Source organism: Tursiops truncatus, chromosome 5 (assembly GCF_011762595.2).
Source record: "Tursiops truncatus isolate mTurTru1 chromosome 5, mTurTru1.mat.Y, whole genome shotgun sequence".
Taxonomy (NCBI): Eukaryota; Metazoa; Chordata; class Mammalia; order Artiodactyla; family Delphinidae; genus Tursiops; species Tursiops truncatus.
Genome location: NC_047038.1, coordinates 134745984 through 134773116, shown reverse-complemented (window position 1 = coordinate 134773116; position 27133 = coordinate 134745984). Strand labels below are relative to the sequence as shown.

General features: G+C 50.9%; 2 protein-coding genes across 16 annotated transcripts in view; one reads left to right on the top strand and one right to left on the bottom strand.

Annotated features, from left to right (window-relative positions):
• Nucleotides 1-27133, bottom strand: part of SPMIP2 (sperm microtubule inner protein 2) — a 193471-nt gene that overhangs the window by 21861 nt on the left and 144477 nt on the right. For 2 of the 3 annotated variants that reach the window (XR_004526789.2, XM_073805613.1), the window contains one exon: nt 17664-19309. The exons of the other annotated variant lie outside the window; for it this stretch is intronic. Coding sequence is in view for 1 of the 2 variants with exons in the window: in XM_073805613.1 (XP_073661714.1) it covers nt 19262-19309 (48 nt within the window). In the remaining variant the exon portion in view is untranslated. Of the gene's footprint in view, nt 1-17663; nt 19310-27133 lie in introns of those variants that run through there. 3 annotated transcript variants of the gene reach the window in all.
• FNIP2 (folliculin interacting protein 2) overlaps nt 1-27133 on the top strand; it is a 135963-nt gene that overhangs the window by 98098 nt on the left and 10732 nt on the right. For 5 of the 13 annotated variants that reach the window (XM_033857417.2, XM_033857414.2, XM_033857413.2 and 2 more), the window contains 5 exons: nt 944-2048; nt 2852-3008; nt 17469-17669; nt 21227-21342; nt 23226-26745. In XM_033857417.2, coding sequence (XP_033713308.1) covers nt 944-2048; nt 2852-3008; nt 17469-17669; nt 21227-21342; nt 23226-23304 — 1658 coding nt within the window. In that variant the 3' untranslated portion in view covers nt 23305-26745. The other 8 variants (XR_012332201.1, XM_033857416.2, XM_019926365.3 and 5 more) reach the window with 8 other exon arrangements.

Genomic DNA, 27133 nt, shown 5'->3' with positions numbered 1-27133 from the left:
GGTGCGACTTACCAAGTGTAATCGTCAGGTTTTATTACATGCCATAATTTTAATAGGCACTGGACAGACACTTGTGATGAGGAACCTGCACTGATGGTTCGTTGACAGGTTTGCCTATCTTCTTCCACCTTTAAGCCAAATGTTCATGCTTCATTAGCCGGCTTTTAATCAGTGTGTCAGGATATAAGTTATGGGACATTTTTCTCCAGTAGAACTTTCATGTGAAGTAATAGGAAACAAATGAGACTCATTATTCCTGAGCAGGTGATTTTCTTCTTGTTAATCAAATTGATTCTTCCTGGTGCCTGTGTGTACTGAGCGGACCGTCTCATTAAGCGTTTTGAATTGATTCACTTGCACTTTCTGGTCAGAGATCCCGGAATTTCACCCCAGGGCCTATTGTCTTGGGATTCTTCAAAAAGATCTCCTCATTCTAGTTTCCAAGATAAATTATTTGGTTTGGTCACATATTCAGGGCTCTGGCTTTAGCCTTACCTTGGGGAGATGGGATCAGCCAGCGCACTGAGCTGCCTGGAAAGGCCCAGCAAGCACCTCGAGGGACTGTGCACACAGCACTGCACCCTCTGTGCACTGGCACCGCGCTGCCCCCAGTATACACCAGCACTGCCCCCAGTATACACCAGCACTGCACTGTCGGTGCACTGCACCCGATACACACAGGCACTGCACCTGAGCACCCAGAACAGGGCTGATCCTGGCAGGCCTTCCAGGCCGACTTTACGTTGCTGAGGAAGGAACTTCCTCAGCAATTCCTGAGAAGGAACTTTACGTTCCTTCTAGGAATTACCTTTGTGCCTCAGTCAGGCGTGTGAAGAAGCGATGCTGGCCTGGGAGTAAGTCATTTGCATCTCTCCTGTTTGGGCTGACGTACCCTTGACACGCTCCCCCAGACGACTTCTCTTTCTGTCCACTTTGCCTCTAGGCGACCTTTACGGGGCCATCGGCTCTCCGGTGCGACTGACCCGCACGGTGGTGCTGGGGAAGCAGAAGGACCTGGTGCAGCGCATACTGTACGTGCTGACCTACTTCCTGCGGTGCTCGGAGCTGCAGGAGAACCAGCTGACGTGCAGCGGGGCCTGGGGGCCAGACGAGCAGGCGCTGGCGGGGGGCAGCATCATCACGGCCCTGGAGAGGGGCGAGGTGGAGGAGTCCGAGTACGTGGTGGTCACGGTGAGGAGCGAGCCCGCCCTTCTGCCGCCGCACACTGACACCGGGGACCTCTGTCCCCACCTCGCCGGACGAGGAGGCCGGGGGCCGGAGCAGAGCCCCGTGGCCCGCGGCACCCGGAGACCTCGGGGCGCGTCGTGTGGGGACGAGGAGAGTACGGAGGAGGCGCCCCGCGGCGGCTCCGCGAGACTCCCCAGCGGCGCAGGTGCGTGCGCGGGGCCGGCCGGCGGGGAGGGGTCGGGAGGGGAGATGCCCAAGAAGCTGCCCGACCGCTCGGCGGCCAGGCCGTGCCCTGAGGGGCGTCCCTGGGAGAAGGTCACCTTCCACATCGGGAGCTCCGTGTCTCCGGACTCGGACTTTGAAAGTCGCACCAAAGCGATGGAGAAGCGGCTGCGGGCCTGCAGGTGTGCGGAGCCAGCGCGCCGACCCCCGGCTGGGCCCGACGCGGCCCGGGAGGCCCGGGACTGGCGGGCTCCGAGGTGCTCCCGGGCCCCCGAGGCATCTGCGGGGGCCCGCGGCGTCAGGACCGGGGCCGCCAAGGAGGCTGCGGAGACGCCCGGCGCACGTGACGCCCGGGGCGCACCTGTCGACCCCGCGCACGCGCCGGTGAAGCCGTGGGGTCGGGGCGGGGAGAACGCAGACGGGCCTGCGCCGAGCGGGTGCGCGGCCGCAGTGCCGCGCGAGGACGCCGGCTTCAGGCGGGAAGGAGGCCTCCCCAGGAACGAAAGCTCGGACAGCGCCCTCGGCGACAGTGACGACGACCCGTGTGCGCCGGCCTCGGACCTGGGTCCCGGCAGTGACGGTGACAGTGAGCATGACCGGCCCGAAGGGTCGCCGGAGGTGGAGCTGCCGCTGCCCAGGTAAGGCCGGCGGCGGGCCGGGCTGGGGAGATGATGTGCGTCCAGCCGGCACCCACCGGCACCGCTGCTGTGAGCTGCTACAGGGCAGGATTATTCTCTCCAAGCATTAGTGTCCCCAGACCGGCCTGCCCTTCCTCAGCCCAGCTCTGAGCCGGGAGCTGGCGGCGGCTTTGCAGCTTTGGGGACCCTGGGGGACGCTAAGGGGCGCGGGGGCAGTGGGGAGCAGGGGTGTCATCTTCCGTCGTCCCCGCGGCAGATCTGTGGCCGCGGACACCGAGCCTGGGAGGTGGTGGGTGACATCCTGCGGGTCTCTCCTGCCTGCCGGTCAGAGCAGCCTGATGCGTCAGGAAAAGCCCCTCTTCCTGAGGCTCCGGCAGTTGAGGTTTGGTCCGTGAAGCAGTAACTAGAGATGCCTGCCGGCCTTTCGCGGTCCTGGCTGCACCCTGAGCAGGTGTGCCGAGTTCCTCAAGCCAGGCTTCGCCAGGATCCCCTCGGCACGCTCAGACTCCCCCTTTCCTCTCTCCACACGGTGGCTGGAGGATGCTCTGTGTGAAGTGCAGGCCCAGGCTCGCAGCCAGCCGCCAGAGTACTCAGTTTTCCCTGCTCTTCCCCGTTAGGAAAACTCCTTTTTCCCTTCAACTCCCTTCCTTTTCCTGCACCACTGACCCACTTCCTGGAGGACTTGTGATCCGAACCACCCCGAATCTGTTATTCTCACCTGTGCCACTGGGGCTTTGTTCCAGCTGCAGTGCAAGAAGGGAGCGTGTTTTCACTGTGGGTTCTGATGGCCGGTATCATCTTAGGTCTCAGAGCGTCAGCACCCCGAACGTGAGAAACTTCGGCCGCTCCCTCCTGGCGGGTTACTGCCCCACGTACATGCCAGACCTGGTGCTTCACGGGACCGGCAGCGATGAGAAGCTGAAGCAGTGCCTGGCCGCCGACCTGGTCCACACGGTCCAGGTGAGCGATGCCAGCTGGTCGCCTCGGGCTGCTGACCAGGGCGGGGGGGGCGGCCAGGGGTGTGCTTGGCAACAGGTGCGATCGAGGGATTGTCGCTGGAGATGCGGGCAGGGTTGCAGGAACCGGCGAGGCTGGTGAGCCACCCGGGGATTAGCAACAGCTGGAGGCTGTGAGCACACCGGGCGGGCAGCAGTGGGGGAGGCGGCGGGGGCCCGCCTGGCTGCAGGAGCACGGCAGGGGCAGGGACCTCACCTCGCTCTCCTCCAGCGTCTGAGCTCTCTCGGTGCCCCCCGTTGGCTGAGCCCAGCCAGAAGCCACAGAGCAAGGTCGTAGCTGATGCAGACGCGGTCCCAGGGCCCACAGAGGTCACCTCCCGAGCCACCCGAGTGAAGGGTGGGGCTGGGGGCGGGTGGGTGGAGCAGACAGAGCAGTCAGCACAGATGGTGACAACTGTGTGCCTTCACGGGGAGGGCCGAAAGGATGTCACATATGGTTTGCCTCTTAGCCGCTCCTTGCAAGATCCTAACAGTAATTTATTTTAACTGATGTGTCATTAAGTTTGCTTTGATGGCTGCATGAGAATGACTGTGTAGAGATTAACAAGTCTTCCTGCAAGATTTTCTTGTGGCTGCTGCTAAGCGCTTCTCCGCTCTCTGCTGCGCGACAGGAACTGAGCGGCGATGGAAATGCTGTCAATCTGACAGGCCTGTTTTCAGTTGAGCTGCTCTTGGACAGATGTGCAAAAATAGCTGTTTTACATTGGAAACATACTGTATCTTGGGCAATAGGGAAAGTTCTCAGCGCATTAGGAAAATTGGAACTTGGCTAGCTGCCTTCCTCCTCGCCCAGCAAATCCTTTTGGAGAGGTGGACAGACGGCAGTGCGTGCTGCCTTTGACCTTGAGCTTCTCCTCTGTGAAGACCAAACGTCCATCAGGCACAGGCCAGGCAGGCTGGAGGTGTTGCTGTGAAATGGGAAGAAAAGCCCAGTGGTGAAGCAGATGCGCTCACCCCCCTGAACGGGGAGGGAGGGAGATGGGGAGAGGGCGGCCTGAGGCTGCGGGCCCGCCCGGTGTGGTCGTTGGTACCACGATCCTGACCCGCCCTGCTTTGTGCTTGGCCACCATCCTCCCCAGGCTGGCCCTGGAAGGAAGCAGTGCCGTTAATATTCTGTCTTCGTAGCCGTCACGAGCACTGTGTCCTTGCCTGTCACCTCAGAGGCCCGCACGTCGGTGACCTCAGAGAAATATGTTCAGTGCCCGCCCCGCTGTGGACACGCATCTATCGACTGATAGCCCGTCTTGCCCTTATTATCTGCAAAACCATACATGACACTTTTTATATCTTCCATAGGCTGACAAGTTCAGAGGTTTGTGTATTAGGTTTCCATGGTGACCATCTAGCGCTATAATTCTTATATTTAAGAAAACAAAACCATGTTTCCTCTGTTTGTAACTCGTAAAGACTTGTCATCTCTCGTCTTCTCTTCCTTGCAGTAGTGTTTTCACACTGCAGCTGTTCTCACCTCTGTAGACTATGCAGTCAGCCTGAGAGATGGAAAGTTGCTGACCATGAAAACCTGTATTGTGTCAGATGGTGGGAACACGCCCCGTGCAGCCGGCTTGGGTGTTAAGAGGAAACTGTGAAGGGGCATAAACTGTGTTCAGAAGCGTACTGCATTCAGGGTGTGTCCGATTAGCGTTAGCAGAGTTCTCATGTCACTTTGTCACGTCCATCTTAATGGATTTGGCTTTTGAAGTAAGCGTTCCATTTAAACTGCTTCTCAGACCGGGGCTCTGCTCTGTGGCAGAGTTTAAATAAAAATTGCCGTTGACGAATATTTGTGGAAAAGTAAATTAGGAGGTTTGGGGGGGGTGCGTTATATTGAATTTCCTGCCCCTAAAGCCTAGTAATTATTTAAATTCTTGAGTGTGTTATCAGAGGAAGACACAAAGGCCCAAGAACAAGTACATGAGCAGAGTCAGGGCTGAAATAACAGCTTGCTGAGGAAGAGGGGCTCGGGATACATTGCTTTACTGTAATTTGCTTTCGAAAACCTGTTTTTCGGATGTTAATAATTTCTAGTGTTCATGCCAGACTTCATCCAGCTTTGAGATTCATAATTGTTTTTGGAGAAGGAATTTTAGTAACTGTTTAAAAGCAGTTGATCTACATTGCTGATCTGCTCTCTAGGCCTGTGCACGATTGGATTGTCAAATCTGTCTTACGTAAACGCGGACTTGTGCAGCGTCGGTGGGCCAGCTTGTGGAGATTCTTCTCTCACTGAGGCATTGCATCTGGAGCTTCCGATACTAAGAGTTTCTTTTTGTGCGTTTCCTTATCCTAGTCTCTTATGAAAGGAAGCTGTATCAACTTTATTTCACTCATTTTGATTTTTATTACTGGCTTCCACGTGGTAAGGTTCTGATGGTCTTTAAATATTTAAACACGTGTTCTTGTTTAATCCACATACTACCTCTGTTCCGTCACTGGAACTGTTTCTTTGCCTTCTAACGTAGAGATTACACAGCTGCCTTCATTTAGGCTGAAGTCATATTTAGTTTCATTCTTTTCCTGCCGCATCTAAACGCGAATTCTTTCTTCTGTTTTCCTTTTGGCTTTAAATGGTGAGGTAGGAGAGAGAGGGTGAGAGAGCCAGCTTCACTCTGCACCTGTGACTCTCAAGGAGCTTCTTCTCTCTTCTTTTCTCATGTGTCTTGTCCGCCTGCGGGTACTGCTGACGGGGGCTGGGGCAGGTATTACGTTACGGGGCAGTGGAGGTCGTGGAGGAGACCGACTTGACACTGACGCTTTGGTGTTACCACTTGTTCGCTGGTCGTCAGGTAAATCCATTGGCTTCGCTAAGCCTCAGAAAAATGTATTTAGAGGAACAGATAAAACGTAACCCAGCAGTTAAGAGTTTGGCTTCTAAAGGCAGGCAAACCTGAGATTGACCCGTGATTCACCCCTCGTGGCTTCGTGGCCTGGCGCAGGATTCTTTAATCGTCTAAGCATCAGTTTCATTTTCTACAAAGTGACGGCAGTTAGAGGTCTGCTTGAAGACCGTGAGATGATGCACATCCAGTGTTGAACACAGCATCCAGCGCGTTACTGAACGCCCGACAGACGGTAGCTGTTACAATGACACCCGTGCACCCGCTTTGTAAATGAGTTTCCCAAGATGCTCCTGCTGGGGGTGGTGGAACAGAAGCGGGACCCATTCATTCAACGCTAACGGCAGCTGCTTTCCCTCCCCTGGTGGCTTCGCGAGGAGCGGCCAGGCCGCTCCAGCTCTGTAGGGTCGGGTCATCGAGACCAAGATTAACATCATGTATTAGTGTTTCTTTTAACAAAAACTGTGCTCCAGGGCTCTGGGCGTCTTCAGAATGCTCTGTGAAACGAGGCACCGGCTGGATATGGCAGCCTCTTCCATTTCTTTTTAAAAGTAGCAACAGACTGCAGAAACATGCAGAAGTCAGCAGCGCAGCGGGGCAGCTCTGCCAACGGCTTGGCTGGGACGCGTGCCATGAGCACCTGACTGCCCGTGCAGCACAGGCAGCCAGGGAGCCGACGCAAGGACAGCGAGTCACAGCGACCGAAGGGCATCACTTTAGCAGCGCGGGCAGCGCTGGGGTGGCCGGAGTCAGCAGCAGCCTTAGGTCCGTAGCGCTGTGGGGCAGACCTGCTGGCGAGACGGAACACGTCCCGGCGCGGGGTGGCGTGCACAGCAGGGCGCGGGCCTTCAGCACCGGCTGGCTCTTGGGGGCTGTACATGTGGATGCACCTGTATCCCTGGGTTACGCCGTTAAAACGCGTTTCTTACTGCAGATGGGGGTTTTAAAAACATCTGAAAAAACTACCGATCTCTGGGTATCGCCGACCCCGGTCTGAGATCTTGGTGACCCCTCTCCTCCTAAGCTGCCCTCCACCTTCCAGCCTTGCACGTGGCCACGGAGGGCTCCTTCTCAAACATGGCTTCTGTCAGTCACTCTTCTGCTCTGATAGGGGCCTGTTTCTTTAGAGAGTGAAGTCTAGGCTCCTTGGCTGGAACTGCCCCCTGTATGTGTTTCAGATACATATGCACACGTGCAGCCCTGCTCTCCCGTGCGGCTCGGCCACACCATGTGCCAGCCTGTAACGGCCCGCCCTCTCTCTCACCTCCTTGCCACGTGCGTTGCTCCCTCTGCCTCAGGCGCTGTTGAAGCAGCCCCAGTGCCTTTTGTAGGCCCCGTCCCAACGTTGCCCCTTCTCTGAACCTGCCCCAGGCCCTTTGCACGCGGTGCTTGGATATGCCTCCAGCATCTTTCTTCCACCAGGCCTGCGGGCGTCTCTCCGTCCAGCGCCTGGCCCGGTGCCCAGGGACGCTGCACGGTCCCCCTGCGCTGGGCGGAGGAGCGTGTGTTCCTGCAGATGAAGCTGTGCCCCTGAGTGTGACCCTCCTTCTAAAGTAGAGAGACGCGGCAGAGAGTCTGCCTTTAAGACATAAAGGGGAAGAGTTTTCTGTTTGGACATGCCGCCTGGGGCCCTTTGTGTTCTTTTTCTTTACCTAAAGGAGAATAAAATGCTTATTATACGTCTCAAAGCCATCATTTCTCTTGCATCTTGTAAATATCAGGCGCATGGCTAATTTTATGTTTTCCCCAATTTTTTTCATTACATGCAAAATATTTGGACGTCTCTGCCATTCTCTGCAGAAAAATCTGTGTACCAGCCTCCTACGTTGTGTTTTGGCGTCATGCACATCCTCCCATAACTGTTCTGATGACCCTTTTCGACCTTGAGCACCGCTCCTCGACTTTAAACTCTTTCCTTCCTCAGCATGTGACCGTCCTGACGTTTAAGGCGTCCCCGAGGCTGCGCCCTGTGTCCACAAGTCCGCAGGCACAGACACACAGAAGGTCAGGGATTTCCTCTGGACCCTGCCCCCCCACCGGACCCTCCCCGCTCCCGCTGCCCCAGGTCCTGACGTCCTCACCTCCCAGGACCCCTCAGCAGTGCCCGTGGTCCAGAATGATCGATTCGCTCTCCTTCTCTACCTTATCACAACTCGGAAGCCTTTAGAGACCGACATGGAGCCTGTTTCCGAGAGACACATATAGCCCATAAAACAAAACAACTCCAACACGATGGGCTCGTGGTCAGTGACCAGTACAGGCAGGGGCATTAGCCCGCCTCCAACAGTCCAGAGTAACTGTTGAGTAGGTATGTTTAAGATGGTTATGGTGATAAAAGAAGGAATTGGAATCTTTAAAAAGACCGTCTGTTATGACACACGACTATTCAGATTTGTAAAAGAGCCGAAGAGAGATGCTAAAATGGAAAAATGCAGTCATGGAAATTAAAACTCGGGGGTAGGTTAAAGAGCAGAGCAGATTAAATACAGCCAGAGAGGATTAGCGTTTGTGAAAGAGTGACTAGATGCAGAACTACCGCTTTGACTGTAGCTCAGAGACAGAGGCCCGTGAAAAAATGTGGAAGAGCAAGTAAGAGACCTGGAGGCTTGAGTGAGAAGGTTCTTTCGTGCATACAGAAGGCGGGAAAGAGAAACAGCCTTTGAAGGAAGAACGGCTGCGATCTTTCAGATGAAGTGAGCCCACTGACTCCTAAGTAGGGTAGATATAAACAAACCCTCGCTGAGCGGCAGGACATCAAAGACAAAGGACCCTTGTCAACAGCCAGAGAGGAGGCATGGCCCCTGTCCTTCAGGAGGTTGAACTCCAACAGGTGATTAAAGACATAAGCAGTGAAAGCAGAGCCCACAGCGGGGCGGGTGGGGGGGGCGGCAGGGAGGCACGGGACAGCCTGGGGGCTTCCTGGAGGAGGTGACGTCTACAGTGGGGATGAGCAGAGAGAGGGCGAGGGGGCCGGGCTCCCCCAGGGGCTACAGACTAACCACAGGCGGAGCCAGCTCTGCCGCCACGGGAGCTTCTGTCTGTCTGTCTGTCTCTGTAACTGCTGTCGGGAGAGCCTGCATGCTGAGCATTTAGTGTTTAGTATCCTGGATGACTTTGTAGGCTGGAGGAAGTGTTGGAGAACGGCGAGTGGTAATCAGGTTCCTGTCCTCTGCGTGGATGTGAGACTGAAGGTTTTTAATAAAAACTGGCCAGCCATCCACACGTGTCTGCGTCCTGTAGGCGCCCTCGGCCGCCCAGAAGTGGATGGACTGGCTAAGGACTGGCTCGGGTCGCTTAAGTCCTCGTTTCCAAGGACATGGAGGGGGGTTGGCCCCTACGGAGGTAGAAGAAGAATAAACGGGATCCGATGACGTTTAACCAAGAGCAGGTGCTGAGACTGTGGCCCTTAGGGCACTGATGTCCATTTTCTCTCTGTGACCAATCCAAGGCTTGACTTGAAGCCATGTAAGAGCTGCTATTGTTAAGTCGTGGGGCTATAACATAACGGGCGGGGGGATTTCTTTGAAAGGTGTTTTGTCATGTCGCGTTCTCTGACTCAAGTTCAGTTTAATAAAGTTGTAGAACTTGACAGAAATATCTTATAGGAAGTGATGAGCAAATTGACACTCAGATAATACCCAAGAATCTTATGTTTTATAATTCAGAATGTTTCAGAGAAAAATAAAAGAAACAGAGAGGTTCTTCCCATAACCTGAGTCATAAACCACCTGCTCCCTTTGTGTGTGAAACAGGCCACCCAGTGGCTCATCCTGGTTGCTCAATCTGCACTGTTGTCGTCAGTGAGCAGATTGTAGAGCTGGCTGTGAGTACCAGCGTCCGTCTGCACACCTGTTACCTGTGAGCCACATGTGGGCTGGCATCTTTGAGGATTCACGAAGAATCGGTTTATTTTTTTAATTAATTTATTTTTATTTTTGGCTGCGTTGGGTCTTCGTTGCTGCACATGGGCCATGGGCGCATGGGCTTTCTCTAGTTGCGGCAAGCGGGGGCTACTCTTTGTTGCGGTGTGCGGGCTTCTCACTGCAGTGGCTTCTATAGTTGCGGAGCACGGGCTCTAGGCACGCGGGCTTCAGTAGTTGTGGCACGTGGGCTCTAGAGCTGAGGCTTAGTAGTTGTGGCGCACTGGCTTCGTTGCTCTTTGGCACGTGTGATCTTCCTGGACCAGGGATCAAACCCGTGTCCCCTGCATTGGCAGGTGGGTTCTTAACCACTGCGCCACCAGGGAAGTCCCGAAGGGACTTTTAGAGTATGTATTGGGCAATACCAGCAGCATAAAGATGGGAAGTTTCTTAGCAAAGTCATAATAGAGGTGACCGTGTTTTCTCCTCTTGTCATTATGTTGCAAGTGTCATTCCCAGTTGTTGCAATCTTGTCTTCCGAGGGATTTCCACCCTGACAAGCTCCTAGGGTTTCAAAGTAGAGGGCTTGGCAGGCTCATTGAGCTACAAGTCAGAAGCACTTGAATGGGTTCCTAGATTCTCTTTCTGACGTGCCAAGATACTTCATGAGCTCTTGTACTTCTTGTCCTCACGTTCCTCTCTATAGAGCAGGACTGCATCCTGTGTACTCATGGCAAGAAAGGTTTGATGAACTCATCAGTAGTTGAAGGAAGCATACATGGGAGCTGGTACTTTCCTACTCTTGGGTTAGAAATAGGTAACTACCACCCAGTCAAAAAATGGGCAGAAGACCTAAATAGACATCTCTCCAAAGAAGACATACGGATGGCCAAGAAGCGCATGAAAAGATGCTTAACATCACTAATTATTAGAGAAATGCAAATCAGAATTACAATGAGGTATCATCTCACACTGGTCAGAATGGTCATCATCAAAAAGTCTACAAATAATAAATGCTGGAGAGGGTGTGGAGAAAAGGGAACCCTCCTACACTGGTGGTGGGAATGTAAATTGATGCAGCCACTATGGAGAACAGTATGGAGGTTCCTTAAAAATCTAAAAATAGAACTACCATATGATCCAGCAATCCCACTCCTGGGACTATATCTGGAGAAAAACTATTTGAAAAGATACATGCACCCCAATGTTCATTGCAGCACCATTTACAATAGGCAAGACATGGGGCAACCTAAATGTCCATCGACAAAGGAATGGACAAAGAAGATGTGGTACATGTATACAGTGGAATATTACTCAGCCATAAAAAGGAACGAATTAGTGCCATTTGCAGCAACGTGGACGGACCTAGAGATTATCATGCAAAGTGAAGTAAGTCAGACAGAGAAATACCATATGATATCATATATATGGAATCTAAAAAAATGATACAGATGAACTTATTTACAAAATAGAAATAGACTCACAGACATAGAGAACAAACTTATGGTTACCAAAGGGAAGGGGAGAGGGATAAATTAGGAGTTTGGGATTAAAATATACACACTACTGTATATAAGATAGATAGGCAACAAGGACCTACTGTATAGCACAGGGAACTATATTCAAGATCTTGTAATAACCTATAATGGGAGAGAATGTAAAAAATATATATATATTTGTATATATATATGTATAAATGGGTCAATTTACTGTATACCTGAAACTAGTGCAACATTGTAAATCAAGTATATTTCAATAAAAATTTTTAAAAAGGAAAAAGGTAACCATGTGAAATGTTAGTCATTTAAGTGCAATACGTGGAAAAGAAGTATGTTAGTAGTTGTGTGGATGACTTAATAGGAACTGGATTGAATCTAAAAATAAAGAAATAGAGAATTGTTCAACAGAGCCGGCATGCGTTAGATATTTAGCACATGCCTTGCCTTTTGTTTTGCTCATTTCCGAGACTATGGAAGAAAAATGTGATTTCTCTCCTTGAGTTACTTATGAAATCACTGAGTAGACAAACAGATGTGAAATCCAGAGCAAGTTAGACCGTGTGATTTAATGCCAGAGAGTGGACGCGGGGAGTCCTGTTGAGGGGTGCAGGGGCGTGAGGACCCAGGCTGGGCCCCTGAAGAACTGGAAGACTTAGCAGGCAGCCCGGAAGATATTCTGGGCACAGCCCGAGTAACAGGTGGGCGACCTGCCTGCCCAGAGCAGGGAGTTCTTCTGAGGGCGCCCTGGAGGGGAGCGTGTGCACGTGCCGGTGGGCCCAGACGGGAGCTTCCAGGATGGAAAGAGACAAGTCTGAGCCTGGGCGTTGGGGTGTCTGTGCTGGAGTAGGGTTCTGGGTTGGTGAGGGAAGTGGTGCTGCGAGGGTTTGGGGGACGTGGTTACATGGAGGTGGTGGTGTAGGGAAGCAGCAGGAGGCCCCCGACAAGCGGTGGGCGCTGCACTTCGTGTTCCACGCTCATTTTTCTCACAGAAACTCTCAACCAAGTACGATCACACTTTGCAGACGTAGACCCTGAGGCCCCAGGACTAGTAAGTGATAGAGGTGACAGTTAAGCCCAATCGTGTCCAACTTCGGAGCCTTGGCTCCTTGGTGAAATATCAGATCCAAGCTCTAAGGATGGAGCTGGAGGGATTGGGCTTCTAGTAGGTGTTTGAATCATTCAGTCTTAACGTTTTACAGCATTTGGTAAAGTACTTAATTTCTCAAAAGCACTGCGCCATGTATGTTGTTGCTGATAAGTGTCTGTATTTGTGTGTACCCTGGTGTGTACGTGAAGTTGATAAAATCATGAACTTAAGAGACCCGCCTGACAGATTTCACTGTTAATTACTTCTACAGTTAAGATATGGCTCATAAGGAAAAGTAATAAGAAGCATCATGTAATTCAGTGTTTCCTTTGTTTATTGTGGTTCTCTATATGCCTTAAAGAGCCTTTGGACCCCTGGTGGCCCAGTGGTTAAGAATCCGCCTGCCAATGCAGGGGACACGGGTTCGAGCCCTGGTCCGGGAAGATCCCACATGCCGCGGAGCAACTAGGCCCGTGCGCCATGGCCGCTAAGCCTGCGCTCTAGAGCCCGTGAGCCACAACTGCTGAGCCCACATGCCACAACTACTGAAGCCCACACGCCTAGGGCCCGTGCTTCGCAACAAGAGAAGCCACCACAGTGAGAAGCCCGCGCACCGCAACAAAGAGTAGCCCCCGCTCGCCACAACTAGAGAAAGCCCACGTGCAGCAACGAAGACCCAATGCAGCCAAAAGTAAAAATAAAATAAAATAAATAAATTTATTTTTAAAAGTAGAGCCCTTTCTAAGAGGAATTTTCCATTGAATACCGGGCAGGGCGGAGGGCGTGTGTGGGTGAGTGTTCCTTTGATAATCCAGGCATGGTCTTCTGGATCATGGAGTTCTTTAAATTCTAAAAGCTTAGACATTGACTAATCAGCCACACCATGATACGGTCAGCTGCACACATATATTCTTTTTCATACTCGCGTCCATTGTGGTTTGTCACAGGATACTGAGTTTCGTGCCCTGTGTAATTCCTTTTTAAGGTGCGCCCCTGACAGCTCTCCGTGGTTCTCTGTGTCCCTGGAGCCTGCACACGTGGGGGCACCATGCTGTGTTCGGGCTGCACGTGCTTCCCTGCCCTGTCACCGCTGTGCTTGACCTGGTCCATCTTAAGTTTGTCCCCTTTCTTGAGGGCCTGGTCCTGGGCTAGGAGCTGAGAGTCCAGGGAGAGAAGAGTCAGCCCCTCCTTCAGGGGATGGGCTCTGGACCTCCTGTCCGTTTGTCCCAACCTTCAGACCGAGCCTTCCTGTGTGCTAGGTGTGCGCTCAGGTTGCCACCAGTGATTTAAAAGTGGCTTACGCTCACTTCCTTTCTTTACAGTTCTCTGACCCATTTCGTTCTTCCTCGTAAGATACCTGAGCCAACCCCTCTGTCCCTCCTCTGCTGTTACTACCCCTGGGTCTGCAGCCTCCTGGGCTCACTGGGACCTGGGCAGCCTTCCACGCATCGCCTCCCCAGTGAGCCTCGCTGCCCTCGTGCCAGCGGCTCACTTCCGAAGGCGGAGCTCTGTGTGTGGTTACGGGGCCCCATAAGCTGCTGTCTGTGTGCTTTCCTCGGGTCCACACACTGCTCCCTTCCCTGTCACGATGCTGGGGAAATCATTTAGGAAATTGTGCTGAGTTGGAAACTAGGGCCCAAATTATCTACTGCAAACAATCCAACAAAAGCTAGATTTTTACCCCAACCCTTCTCAGCCTCCTGGCCCCCTGCTCACAGGGAAATCTCAGGGGAGGCGCATCTGATTGGCCTGGCTTGGGTCCTTTTACCACACCTTGCTAGAGGGAGGTGAGTGAAATCCGGGTGAAAGGGGATTGGCATGCATTCCACTCACCATACGTACGTTGGCCTCTGGTCTTTAATGATTATATATATACTTTCGGAACGTGAGTCCCTTGAAGAAGAGGTCTCACTATAGATCCGTGGTGTGCTATACCCAGCACACTGTGAATTTCTGATAAATGCAAAGCATTGAAGGAACTTGAGCTCAAAATACAAATCTTTTAAATTTCCAAATTTCCATTTCCTTTGCTCATAAGGACCAGGTACACCGATGGCAAGTCATCGTCCTCTTGCTGTGAATTTATGACGTACGGATTGAGCAAGGACTTGCAGGAACTTGTAAAGGGAAGTCATTGCAGCCCGGTCTTTACTTTCTGCTTTGGAGAGTGTGCGAGAAGGGTAGGACTGGGGGGTCACAAAAACTCACAGGGTCACCTGTGGGTGAGAGTGGGAATTTAGGGTCGTTGTGTGTGTGAGCATTTCGACTGTTTGGTAGCAAGTCTTAAAGAATGAGAGCCATCCTCGGGAAACTGGGCTTCATTCATTCAGGAATCTGCTTCGCCATGTTCTTTATTTCTCACGCTTAACCTGTGCTTAAATAAATGTTGGGCCGCTAGACTTCGCCTGATTTGCTATTCTTTTCAATGGGAAGAATATTCTAAAACGTGAAAGTTTCCATCCTGGATATAGTTGAGGAAAAAAATGTTGGTCTCACCAAAGTTCTCATTCAGTCTCTTCCCCATCTGTGACAAAGAACACAAAGACTGAGTGGAAAAGCCCCAAACGAGGGAGCCAGATCGCCTGGTGAAAGGACAGCGTGACAGCAAACATCTGGGTTTCTACCATCGGCCTTCCCACTACTAGTGTTAGGTCTCAAAAATCTCGGGTCTCGGTCACCCGAGACAAGGTCATGTACCTGTGTGGGTTCTTTGCTGCAAGCGGCAGAAACCGACTCTTGTTAATTTAGCCGGAAGGGACTTCACTGGAGGGATGTTAGGGATTCTTAGAAATGGTCAGGAGACCGAAGAACTAGAGTTGGGGCCGGCAGGAAACGAGGCACCTGTGGAAGTGCAGGAACCAAGAATCGCTGTGGGTATTCGTGGCGGCTTCTGTCGAGCAGGAGTGCGGTGACCCCAGCTGCTCCCGGCCTCCTGGCCGCCTGCTCCAGGCAGGCGGCCGGGAGGGAGAGTCTCACTGGCCCAGCTTGGGCCCTGTTCCCACCCTGTGACGCAGGGAGGGGCCTCCAGGATTTTCCCGGGAAAGGTCCTTCTCCAGAGGGGAATCAGGACGAACCTAGCGCGAGGAACTTTGGCCCAGCAGCCAAAGCAGCGAAGGGCCACCACAGGGCAGCGGAAGGAGCTGCGTGACAGGAGGAGGCCACGCCCGCTGTGCCTTCAGTGACAGGCTCAGAAAGGTGGGCTCGCGGACGCCGGCTTCGAGGCGCGTTGCGTCTGTCTCCGGCTCACTGCATACCTGCCCACCCCCTCCTCTCTCCTAGTTTGGGGCTGGAGGGCAGTCCTGTTGTGCCCTTGATTTGCACACGTGTGGGATCCTGAACACGTGTGTCAGAGGAGCTGGTGGTGAAGCAGTTATACTGTGATCAGTTTTGAGAAATTCAGTGTTTTAGGCCGTTTTTCTTTTTTTAATTAAGTTTTTGGGAGTATAGTTGATTTACAGTGTTGTGTTAGTTTCTGCTGTGCAGCAAAGTGAATCAGTTATACGTATACATAGATCCACTCTTTCTTAGATTCTTTTCCCATACAGGTCATTACAGAGCATTGAATAGAGTTCCCTGTGCTGTAGGTACTTATTAGTTATCTGTTTTATATGTAGCAGTGTGTATATGTACCCCAATCTCCCAATGTATCCCTCCCCCTTCCCCCCCCGCCGTAACCATAAGTTTGTTTTCTACATCTGTGACTCTATTTCTGTTTTGTAAATAGGTTCATTTGTACCGTTTTTTTCTATTCCACATATAAGCGATATCATACAATATTTGTCTTTCTCTCTCTGACTTACTTCACTCTGTATGACAATCTCTGGGTCCATCCATGTTTCTGAAAATGGCATTATTTCATTCTTTTTTTATGGCTGAGTAATATTCCATTGTATATATGTACCACATCTTCTTTATTCATTCCTCTGTCGATGGACACTTAGGTTGCTTCCATGTCCTGGCTATTGTAAATAGTGCTGCAGTGAACATCAAGGTGCATGCATCCTTTCGAATTATGGTTTTCTCTGGATATATGCCCAAGAGTGGGATTGCTGGGTCATATGGTAGCTCTGTTTTTAGTCTTTTAAGGAACCTCCCTACTGTTCTCCATAGTGGCTGTATCAATTTACATTCCCACCAACAGTGCAGCACGGTTCCCTTTCCTCCACACCCTCTCCAGTGTTTATCGTTTGTAGACTTTTTAATGATGGCCATTCTGACCGGTGTGAGGTGATACCTCATTGTAATCTTGACTTGCATTTCTCTAATAATTAGTGATGTTGAGCGTCTTTTCACGTGCCTCCTGTAGGCCGTTTTCCTGGACTGCGTTCGTGTTCACCCTGTTTGCCCCGTGGCACATTTCCTATGTGCTCCGTCCGTCACTGCCCAGTTACTGAGGATTTGGTATTTGAAGTATGTTCATCGGTAGCCACACCTGTGCCTTTTGGCCTCATCTTGTACACAGCTCTCTAGCCCCGTCTGATTTTGGTTGTCCTGGAGTTGATTTATGCGTGTAGCACACGGTTTCTGAATAAACATTGCCTCGTGATTAAAGCTATACCTTTCAGGGACTGCTAAGTTACCCCGCCAAACCTTGTGATGGGAAGAATGGCAGTAGACTCCTACACCTTTTTCTGACCGTCTCCACGTTAAAAGGAGAGTGCAGAGACTTCCCTGGCGGTCCAGTAATTAAGACTCCACGCTTCCACTGCAGGGGGCCCGGTTTCCATCCCAGTTCAGGGAGCTAGGATCCCACAAGACTCGTGGGAAAAAAAGAAATAAATAAAAACAAAAAGCATAACAGGAGAGTGCAGTCTTCCAGAAGGAAACGGGCTTTAATGTCCTGGGATGTAGGGAGATCACAGGCCTTTTTGCTTACCTCTGCATGTTTGATGACGCTTATAGTGTGCCCCCTTGGCGCAGGAAGGAAATAATGACTGGGTGCGGTTTTGTCAAGTTAACATTTAAACGACTATGGGATGACACCCCAGCTCGGGTCCCTGTAGGGCTCGGGGCTCCCGCCATCACCTCTGCCCCTGAGTCTGACGCCGCACAGAAAGTTCTGGACGTTCCGATGTCACCGGAAGCATGGTGAAGAGTTGACCCCGTGTGTCTGTCCCGCAGCACCCCGTGCTCGACGAGCCCATCGCTGAGGCCGTGTGCATCATTGCAGACACGGACAAGTGGAGCGTCCAGGTGGCCACGAGTCAGAGGAAGGCGGTAGACAGCACGAAACTCGGCCAGGACGTCCTGGTCTCAAGCCAGGTGTCCAGCTTGCTTCAGTCCATCCTCCAGCTTTACAGGCTTCACCTCCCCGCCGACTTTGTAAGTATCGTTCTCAGACCATCAGAGAAATGAGCTAAAAAAGCATTTTCCGCAGCATCGTGGTTATAAAGTCACGAATTCCCGTGTATTGATTTTAGTCTAACTGGATGTTAGCATCAGTGAAAACAGAGCGTGTGACACAAAACCAGCACACGGGCTGGATTCAGTAGCAATAGTCCTTCTGGAGACAGCACAGAGTGACACGGTCTTTTTGAACAAGTTACGTGGAGAAACAGGTAAGGTATGGGGGCAGGGATCGAGCATAAAGGGAAATTTAAAATCCTCCTTTGGGGGACTGATTGGTTTTCCCGTCCTCAGGTCAAATACAAGCCAGCCAGCTTCCGAAGGGACTAGTTCCATCTGTTCAGAGACCATCCTCCCAAAGTTGTTATGGATAAATAGAATATCGTTCGTGTAAACACTTAAAATGCTGAAGCACCATAGCCATAGGGGATGGTATCAACTGTTCCTTTTCGAATGGGATTTTCAAATCACTTTGATAACGTTACATTAAATACAAACAGTAGACAGACCCCCTAAACTCCAAGAAAATGATCAGCAGCTCTCCCTGAGTCCATGGAATAAGATGCAAAACCAATTCCTGTGTGTGTGTGTCTGTGTGTCTGTGTGCAGAGAGATCTAGAGAAAATACATTTAGCAAGGAAGGGAGCAAGGTTTCCAGAGCAGAAGCGCAGCTGAAGGGCACGTACAGGGCAGAGCCCCCGAGTTGGCGGGGCTGCAGCTGGGATGAGCTCACCAGCTTTCTGGACTCCCCCTCCGTCAGCCCCAAACTAAACAGCATCTCCCTTGCAGCCTCCGGCCTCCGCAAAAGATGCAGGGCTATTGACAACCAAGTAGGAGGCTGACTATGAGCCACCTCCCTGGTTGCTCATGGAGGGTTTCCCCTGAGCTCTCGTGACCAGATCTGCAGGTGCACCACACCTCGGAAGGTCAGGACTCCTTTGTCCTTGGAGGAGGTGCTTTGAAACACTGGCTGTCACCTCAGGTGGCAGCACGGCATCACGGGGCGCCACTGGACATCATGGGGGTTGCGTCCGGGCTTTGCCGTTGGTTCGTCGGGCATCTCTTTCTCCTCTGCAAAGTGCAGGTGGTGCCTAGGCAACGGGCACGTGTGAGGACCCTCCACGGTGCTGCTTTCTACCTGTCCAAGGTCAGGCGAGATGAGATGCCCTGGCAGCCAGTGGACAGTGGTGGCCAGTCCGTGGGCTTTCAGTGGCCTGGACTCAGACCCAGGCTTCTCTGCTTCTGAATCGTGTGCCTTGTCGAAGCTGGGGCACAGCAGAACCTATCCTGTCTGGTTATAAAAATTAAGTGAGATAATTCAGGTAGAGCACTTGAAGTAGTGTTGGATGTTACACACACTCAGGAAACGGCTACTATTAGTGTAACTTAGTGAGAACCAGTTGCGTGAACAGTGTTCATGGCTTTAAAGACTGACACCACCTTTTCACTGAAACCTTTATTTGGGCTTTAAACTGTAGGCGCCCTGTTCTCAGGGGTAACACAGAAGACACCACCTGTGGCATGTTACAACCTGATGCTTGTCCTACATTTTTAGGCAGTTTTTCCTTCTAGTAGCAACTTGCATCGTGCTGATTTAGAGACCGAAGTCTGCTTTTCTGTAAGGGAAGAGAGATATTTGATTTTACAGTTTTTTACTGTTATATTTACCAAACTTTTATATTGTATTCTATAATCCATATCTCTTGCTACGTTTGATGTCTTAGTTATCCCAGCAGTAAATTACCACGGTTAATAATTCTTTTTACTTCATTTAGACATAAGTTACATATAACCCCTTAATAATATGAATGACCTGACAAAATCAGGATCAAAGAACGTTTCATCTGCAGCTTAAAATTCTCCTTAAGAGTCACTTGAACGAAACACGTGATTAAAGGCCTGTTAGGACCTTCAGTACGAAAAGAGAAAGTAGGTATTTAAAATTTCAGAAGTTAAAGTTGAAGAAATCCATCTCAGAAAGGAGGGAGAGGAATCCCGAAACAGTTCAATTTCATAGTCAGGCTTTGAAAAAGCTTTCTAAGTGCTCTGATTGCAAGCCCCGTGCACATTCCACGTGAACCAATGTTCTGTTTACTTCCACACTGCAACACACAGTTTTCCTGGGGACTATGAAAACACAGTAAATTCACTATTTTAAAACATAAAGGATTCAACGTAATGTCAGTGTTCTTTTTAATATTTTACAACACTCTTACTAAAACTTTGTATTTGCTCCACAAGGAACTGACACTGAACAGGAGACCTTTCCGCACTTAACTCTGTTTTCCTGGGGGAACATTTTCCCCCAGGAGAATTGGCGAAATCCTCCTTGCTTTGATTATTACTCTTACTCACTTACCAGTTGTGTTTCGGCCACACAACACGATGCACTTAAGATTTTAAGCCAAGGAAAAACGGAAAAGATTGCATCTCGAGTGGATACTTTTTCCATGTCACTGATCAGCCCGGGTGGTCGAGATCAACATTTTCAAGTGCATCTGTTAATCTTTTTACCTTGAAAATAGCAGGCATAATGGTCTAGAAGAAAATCATGTCTGATGGAGTGACCCTTGCCAGCGCCATCAGGTGACTTACTGAGCTGCCTGGATCGGTCTCCCTGCCAAATGCAAAAGCATTTGCCTCTGGTGCAAGACACGAGTGACTGCTGTCCCCTAAAAACGAAGCTGGACACAGTTCCAAGGGTAGAGATGTTCTGAACAAAATTGCCCTTTCTTCATTGTTACTAGAGACCTGGTTAAAATACACTCTTGAGAGCAAAAAAAAAAATGGTTCAGAATAACCTTGTTCCGGTCATTCTTCTGGGAATGAATTGCACCAAAATAATCTGAGATATAGGAAAACAACAAGAAAGGTACTCTTCACAAAATTATGTATAATAACAAAAATGCAGATGGCTATGTGATTTTAGTAATGGTAAATTCACATTCTGAAAAATCAGTCAAAAATTATATTGATAAAGAATTTTTAATAACATGGGAAAAAAGGATTATTAGAAAGTTTTTTGAAAGCAAGAAATAAGTATACTTATAGAATGATTTTAACTATGTAGAAACAAATGCTTTTTTAGAAAGACCAGAAAATATATATGAAGATCTTAACAGTCACTGGAAAAATTAAACTTTACTGTTTTACAAAAACCTATTCTTTTTTATTTTTTTTAATTTTATATTGGAGTACAGTTGATTTACAACGTTGTGTTAATTTCAGGTATACAGCAAAGTGATTCGGTGGTACACACACGTATCTATTCTTTTTCAGATTCTTTTCCATATAGGTTATCAGAGTACTGAGTAGAGTTCCCTGTGCTTTTCGGTAGGTCCTTGTTGATGACAAAAACCCGTTCTCATCCCTGCTCGTGGTAGGGTTTGAGCTGGGTTGTAATTCTTGAAGTATAAGTTAAAGAGGTGAGATGACAGTAGCGCACTTAGAAATGGATTGAGGGAATTGCGGCTCTTAGACGTTGGCAGAGGTCCGAGTTCTCGCCCTCACCGTGAGCGTGATTGGCTTTGCAGTGCGTCATGCACCTGGAAGACAGACTACAGGAGATGTACCTGAAGAGTAAGATGCTGTCTGAGTACCTTCGTGGACACACGCGCGTGCACGTGAAGGAATTAAGTGTCGTTCTGGGGTGAGTTCTGGGGAGTGCCAGCATCCCCCTGCAGGGGGCTGTCCCCTGCGCTCTACCCACTGACCTGTCCAGCCTCTGGGGCTCCCCAGTGAACGGCATGTTTCTTGTATCTGATACTGGAGTGTCACACCCGGAAACACATGCAGACCTTGAAGCTAGTGGCGCCTTGTGAGTCTTCCCCCTGGATTAGCTTATCCTTGAAGTGAAAAGCGTAATCCTACCCCATCTGCCCATTTCTCGTCATTGCAGTAGGATGTGAGAGTCACGAGCTGTCACACACGCGGCGGCAGCTGTGTTTTCCTTTTTCTGGAGGAGGCGGGGAAGGCTGTTCCCCTGGACTTGGGGGCCCGTCTGCACGTCCCGGGGTGACCGTACTCTCCTCCTTTTATTATGAGCCCATCAGAAGAGGAGGCGTGCATGCTATCGATAACGTATATCATTTTCCAGAGGCTTTGCCCTAACTTCTCCGGGGGAAGACATTCTGACTTGTGTTTTACTCTCTGCTTAATTTTCCACAGAGAAGTAACAAAAAGACATTGTGTAGATGAGGCGTTGTCTCCCTTACCTGTGATGATGACCTCCCCCCCCCCCCCGCCACTACTTTGGGGCAAGGAAATACCGTGTATAAAGCGTCAACCCTGAAATTCTCTGTTAAGCCTGCCAATCGAAGTATTATTTCAAGGCTCAGGCCTCTGCATTCCTGTCGGACTTTTCATCTTTCACACCCAGGATGTGACTTATACTGTATTGTTTGGCTCTTAGCGTTTCCTGTCACTTTTTTTTTTTTCTTACATCATTTAAAAAATATTCTCCCCCCACCCTTTTTTTTTTTTTTTTTTTGGCGCGGTACGCGGGCCTCTCACTGTTGTGGCCTCTCCCGTTGCGGAGCACAGGCTCCGGACGCGCAGGCTCAGCGGCCATGGCTCACGGGCCCAGCCGCTCCGCGGCATGTGGGATCTTCCCGGACCGGGGCACGAACCCGCGTCCCCTGCATCGGCAGGCGGACTCTCAACCACTGCGCCACCAGGGAAGCCCAATATTCTCCCCTTTTGAGGCGTTTGCTTTTGCGCTTTTTACTTAGACCTCTTCACCAGCCTCACTGTAGTCCTACCCCATACCCGATCCGGTTTCCGAGGCAGGATGTGCAGTTTTATTTCCAGGACGCTTGCCTGGCCCCTGACTGACAGGTGCCCACCATCAGCACCCCGAGAAGGATGGTGAGGGGGGATTTACCTCCTCGTCACCAGGCCCCTCAGCGCCTTGTTAGTGGGGGTCCCTCCAGCCCCTCCTTAGCCCCTCCCGTGGTCAGGCCAGCAGCACTAAGGTGCTGGGAGCTCCTTGTCTGCCCTGAAATGAGATCCGGAGGGAGCATTACTGGAGAAGGCATGGAAAACTCCACGAGCTCATGCCAGCTGCCTTTTTAGGTTATATTTTTAATTTTTGGTTTCGGAAATCAAGGGAGAGCATTAGGACATATTTCAAGGACCGAGACTGTCCTGACTTCTCCAGGACGCGGGGCCTTCTGCCCATGCCCACCTGTGACTGTTGGGCACGTGCTCATTGGGGGTCTCGGGCGTGTCAGCCTTGAAGAAATCTCCGGGGTTCTGGAGACGCTGCCACCGTCATGCGTTCCCAGAGACGAACGTGAAGCCGGTGCAGACTCGGGGCGCAGGCCGGGAGGGCTGGCCGGAGGGGGACTCGCACAGAGGCCGCGCAGGGATGCGAGGAACGTAGAGTCGCAGGGACAGGCTCCCGTGTCCCCGCCTCGTTCACTCCGTCATCGGTTCTGGGCACTGACCGGCCAGCCCTGGGGTCCGGCGCCGGGGCCCTTCCCGTAAGTCCTGCTGCTTTAAAGCAACGTCCCCTCCTTTCTCCGCCTTCAGGATCGAGTCCAACGACCTGCCCCTGCTGACGGCTGTCGCCAGCACTCACTCTCCGTACGTCGCTCAGATACTCTTATAAGCTGACGCTCAGGACAGCTGCTCCGTGGAAGAAGGATCAGCCGCTCAGCCGAAGGAGGGAGGACAGACGGCCGCTCCCCAGGACCGCGAGGCCCGGGCAGGGCAGACGGAGCCGGTCCGGCCGCTCTGGGCCGGGCCGGGCGGTGGTGTGAGCACGTTGGGGCCCAGAAGCGGGGCTGAGACATCTCCGAGTTCCAGCGCGAGCTCCCCAAGCTGGGGAGAGGGGTCCCACCGTCCTGAGAAGACGGTCAGCGCGGGGACCCCGGGTCAGCGGCCGAGTGAAGCCCGCGCGTGCCACCCTCCGCTCCAGTGGCTGCGGCGTCACCGTCACCGTCTGGCGCAAAGCACGGGGGGCCGGGAGCTCCAGGAACCCGCTGCTTCCCCATCTTGTCCCAGTTTACCGTGTTCGAGATGCAGCCACGGGTAGGTCAGGGACAGGTCGTTGGTGCGATCAAGGCAGGAATCGGCGCGGCGTCCTCAGCCCGGCCCCGTGTGGTTCCGTGGCAGCGGCGAGCTCGGCCCGACCCCGCCCGGCTTCTCCAGACGCTTCGCAGCTCTCGGCAGCCCTTCAAGCGGGGCCGTTCACCAAAGTTGGTTCTGTAAGCCGGCGAGTGGTTCTGTGGCTGAACTCCTCCCGCGGAAGCCACCTTCTTCCTATCCTAGTTAATACAAATGACTGTTTATACTTTAAAAGGCGCAGCTGTCCGGGTGGGAAGTGAAAGCTGCGAGAGTGCAGGATGACTCATGAATTGGTTTGAACGTTTGTAAACAATCCAGATATGAGCTGAATTTTTACACTATCATCTCTGTGCCTTCCAATCCCTATGTCCTTTTCAAAACAGCTTCCCAGAACTTCACTGCCCCGTAGTATAAAACCTGCCAAAATGAAGCACTGTTTGTTTATGAGCATCGTGTGCTTTTTACAAATCCTTACTTTTCTGTTGACGTTAACTTTAGTTTACTGACCGTCATCCAGGGTAAAGGAAAAGCCTGTTTGGTAAATGGAGGGTTGAAAGGCAGGGGGCTAACCCAGTACAGCAGAACTGTTACACCTGCAGATCTTGAGGTCGGTTCGTTATAACCAGGCTCTGATTTCCTTCTCTTTTATGAATTGATGCCGGTCCTTTCCATGTAGCCTTTGCACTTAAGAATATGAAACGACTTCCCTTTCAGGAGTTAAGATGACTTCGTATTTTCTACTTGATAAAATCCTGATCCCAAAATCCAAGTTACATTCATCTGTGTCTTTACTCTCTGACAAATGCACGCGAGTTATTTGTTTGAAAGAGGAGAGTGGCAGGACCAATGGAGAAACACAGGTGTGTTCTTCCTTTCTTAGGAATAGGTCAGAACTGCAGCCTTCCCCTCTCTTTTTTAATAAATCTTCTTTCTTTCTTTTGACTGCTCCAGGCAGCTTGTAGCATCTTCGTTCCCCGACCAGGGACTGAACTCAGGCCCTCCGCAGGGAGAGAGCACCGAGCCCTAACCCCTGGACCCCAGGGAATTCCGCCCCCCTTTTCTTTTTACGGTGTGAAATGCAGAGAGGCGTGTTGAGGCGCTTAAGATCCTGGATTTGTATCGTATGCCTTTCTCTCATAAAAGTGACGTTGTCCATTCTTCTACGTTTTCTGTCTCCTCTTGCCTGATGTCTGGCACGAGACGGGTGTGCCGAGTCCTTGGCTCCGTGGCATCGTGGCGGTTGTCGTGGACCTCGCCCGTGGCCACCCTCTCCCCGTCCGTGCTGAGTGAGGTCACAGTGTCCCCTCCGCACCGGCTTCGAGCACCCGCAGTCTCGGTTCCCTTCTCCTCGCTGACACGTTCTGGGCGCTTCCCCTCCCTCCTCCCCCGACCTTCCAGGGCTTCACAGACAATAACTAGGAACAGAATCAGTGCACGTAGCGGCCGGTGAGCAGTAGACCCGGCCCGGGGGACGCTGAGCTTCAAACGGCCGATTCTAAACTCCACGCATTACAGATGCAGCCCAGCCTCTGGAAGCTGAGGAAACTGGCCTTGCCTCCGCATCTCCTGTCCCCCGCCTCTCCCGGGAGAAGGTGACGGAGGGAGAGCGCTCAGGACCCTGGGCAGCCCCGACCCTCACGGCTGCCGCCTGCACAGCAGACCAGGGATGTGTTGCTGCTCGTTCATAAACCCTCCCCTGGAGGACATCCACCTGTGCTCTCTCCTAAACTCAAGCTCCTCCCAAAAGCGGAAAAGAATCTCATGGAACTGTGTTGAGACACACACCGGACCCCACCTGGTGGCTTGGGTCTGTCTTAGCCCAAGAGGCAAGGAAGGGACCCACCCTCGCCCAGGCCCACCTCAAGAAAAGAAACAAAAGTTAAAAAAAAAAAAAAGTACAAATAGAGAAAACTACCTCAGTTGACAGGATTCCACCTTTAGGGTTTCTTCAACTTCGACGTCTTACCTGTTGAGTGCACCTTTTGTAGCATCTTGCTTTTCCACGCAAGCTGGGAGGCAGGACAGAGCGGTGTGTGCCCGCGTGACCGTGATGGGCCTCTCTCTAGCATGTCGCGGTTTTATTTTTCATAGACTGACGGGTGATATGAATGTAAAGACCGTTGTGTACGTTTAAACATGACAATGAAAACTTAAAATGTAGCTTCCATACTTGTGCATAATTCCAAAGTATTTTATTTTTATCAGTGTTAAATAGCTTTTTGTATAGGCTTCAATCCATTTTTCTGAAGTGTGCTGTTTTTTAATGAAAGTAACTCCAAACTTTTCACATCCCATGGAACTGCCGTTTACACATCGCAACTTTTTAAACTTTCCATATTTTTCAACGTTAACTTTTTTCGAGGGAGGAAAATCCCTGCCTGCTAAACGATACTAAACTGTTGTTTAGGCCCTTCTAATTAGGTCCTGAGATTTTATAAAATTCAGCCTGTAGCTTTTTAGGTTCCTCACTAGAGTTGGTTGTACATAAAAATAAAGAATATAAAGTGACCCCACGGTTCTTTTAAATATCTGGATTTTTCCACTAACACATACTTTTGAAAGTATTTTGTTCATGCATACCTTCACCAATAAACTGAAAAAGCCTTTAGCTTCTCGGTAAATGTGAACCATTTGTTTTCTCTTGTGCTTTGGGGGAGGGGACCTTTTAATATACTGTTTGCCTAAATCAAGCAGCCCCCTCTGAATGTTAATTTTTAAATGTCCATCTTTGGTGAACCGTATATCTTGAAAGCAAGATTGCAACGTGCTTAAGTTTAAGTGGTTTACAAGAGAAAATTCTGGGATTGATTTGTTACTACTGAAGTTCCATGAAGACAAATTGGTAGGACTTGATGTTTTCGATCAGTTAAATAGGTATCAATGGCAATGTATGGAAATTGTTTTCTTCAAACTTGTTCACGTATCATTTTGATCCATTCTTCTGTGGCATTTGGTGCAATAAACCTTCTGAATTTATCTTGAACATTTTCCTGGTACTGCCTATGATTCGTTTGTTACGTTTAATCAGACTTAGACGTCTCATTTCCGGTAATTCATGCTGACACGAGCCCACTGTATATGTCAGTGACTCTCAGCGGGGCTGTCTGGGAAACGTAGGGCCTCTTTGGTGAGCACGGTGATGGGCGAGGGCTCCTGGCACAGGGTGGGCAGGGGCTGACGGGGATAGGAGAACATCTTGTCACGTGCAGGGCACCCCGGAATGAGGAGTTACCCCGCCTCCTGTGCGACTCGCAAATATCGTGCTGACATTCAGGTGGGTGAGAGCCTCAGTTTATAACGACCTAAGCTGAGAATGTCATTTTGCGTTACACACAAGCACAAGGCACTTCTCTCATGAGCTTACTATACGC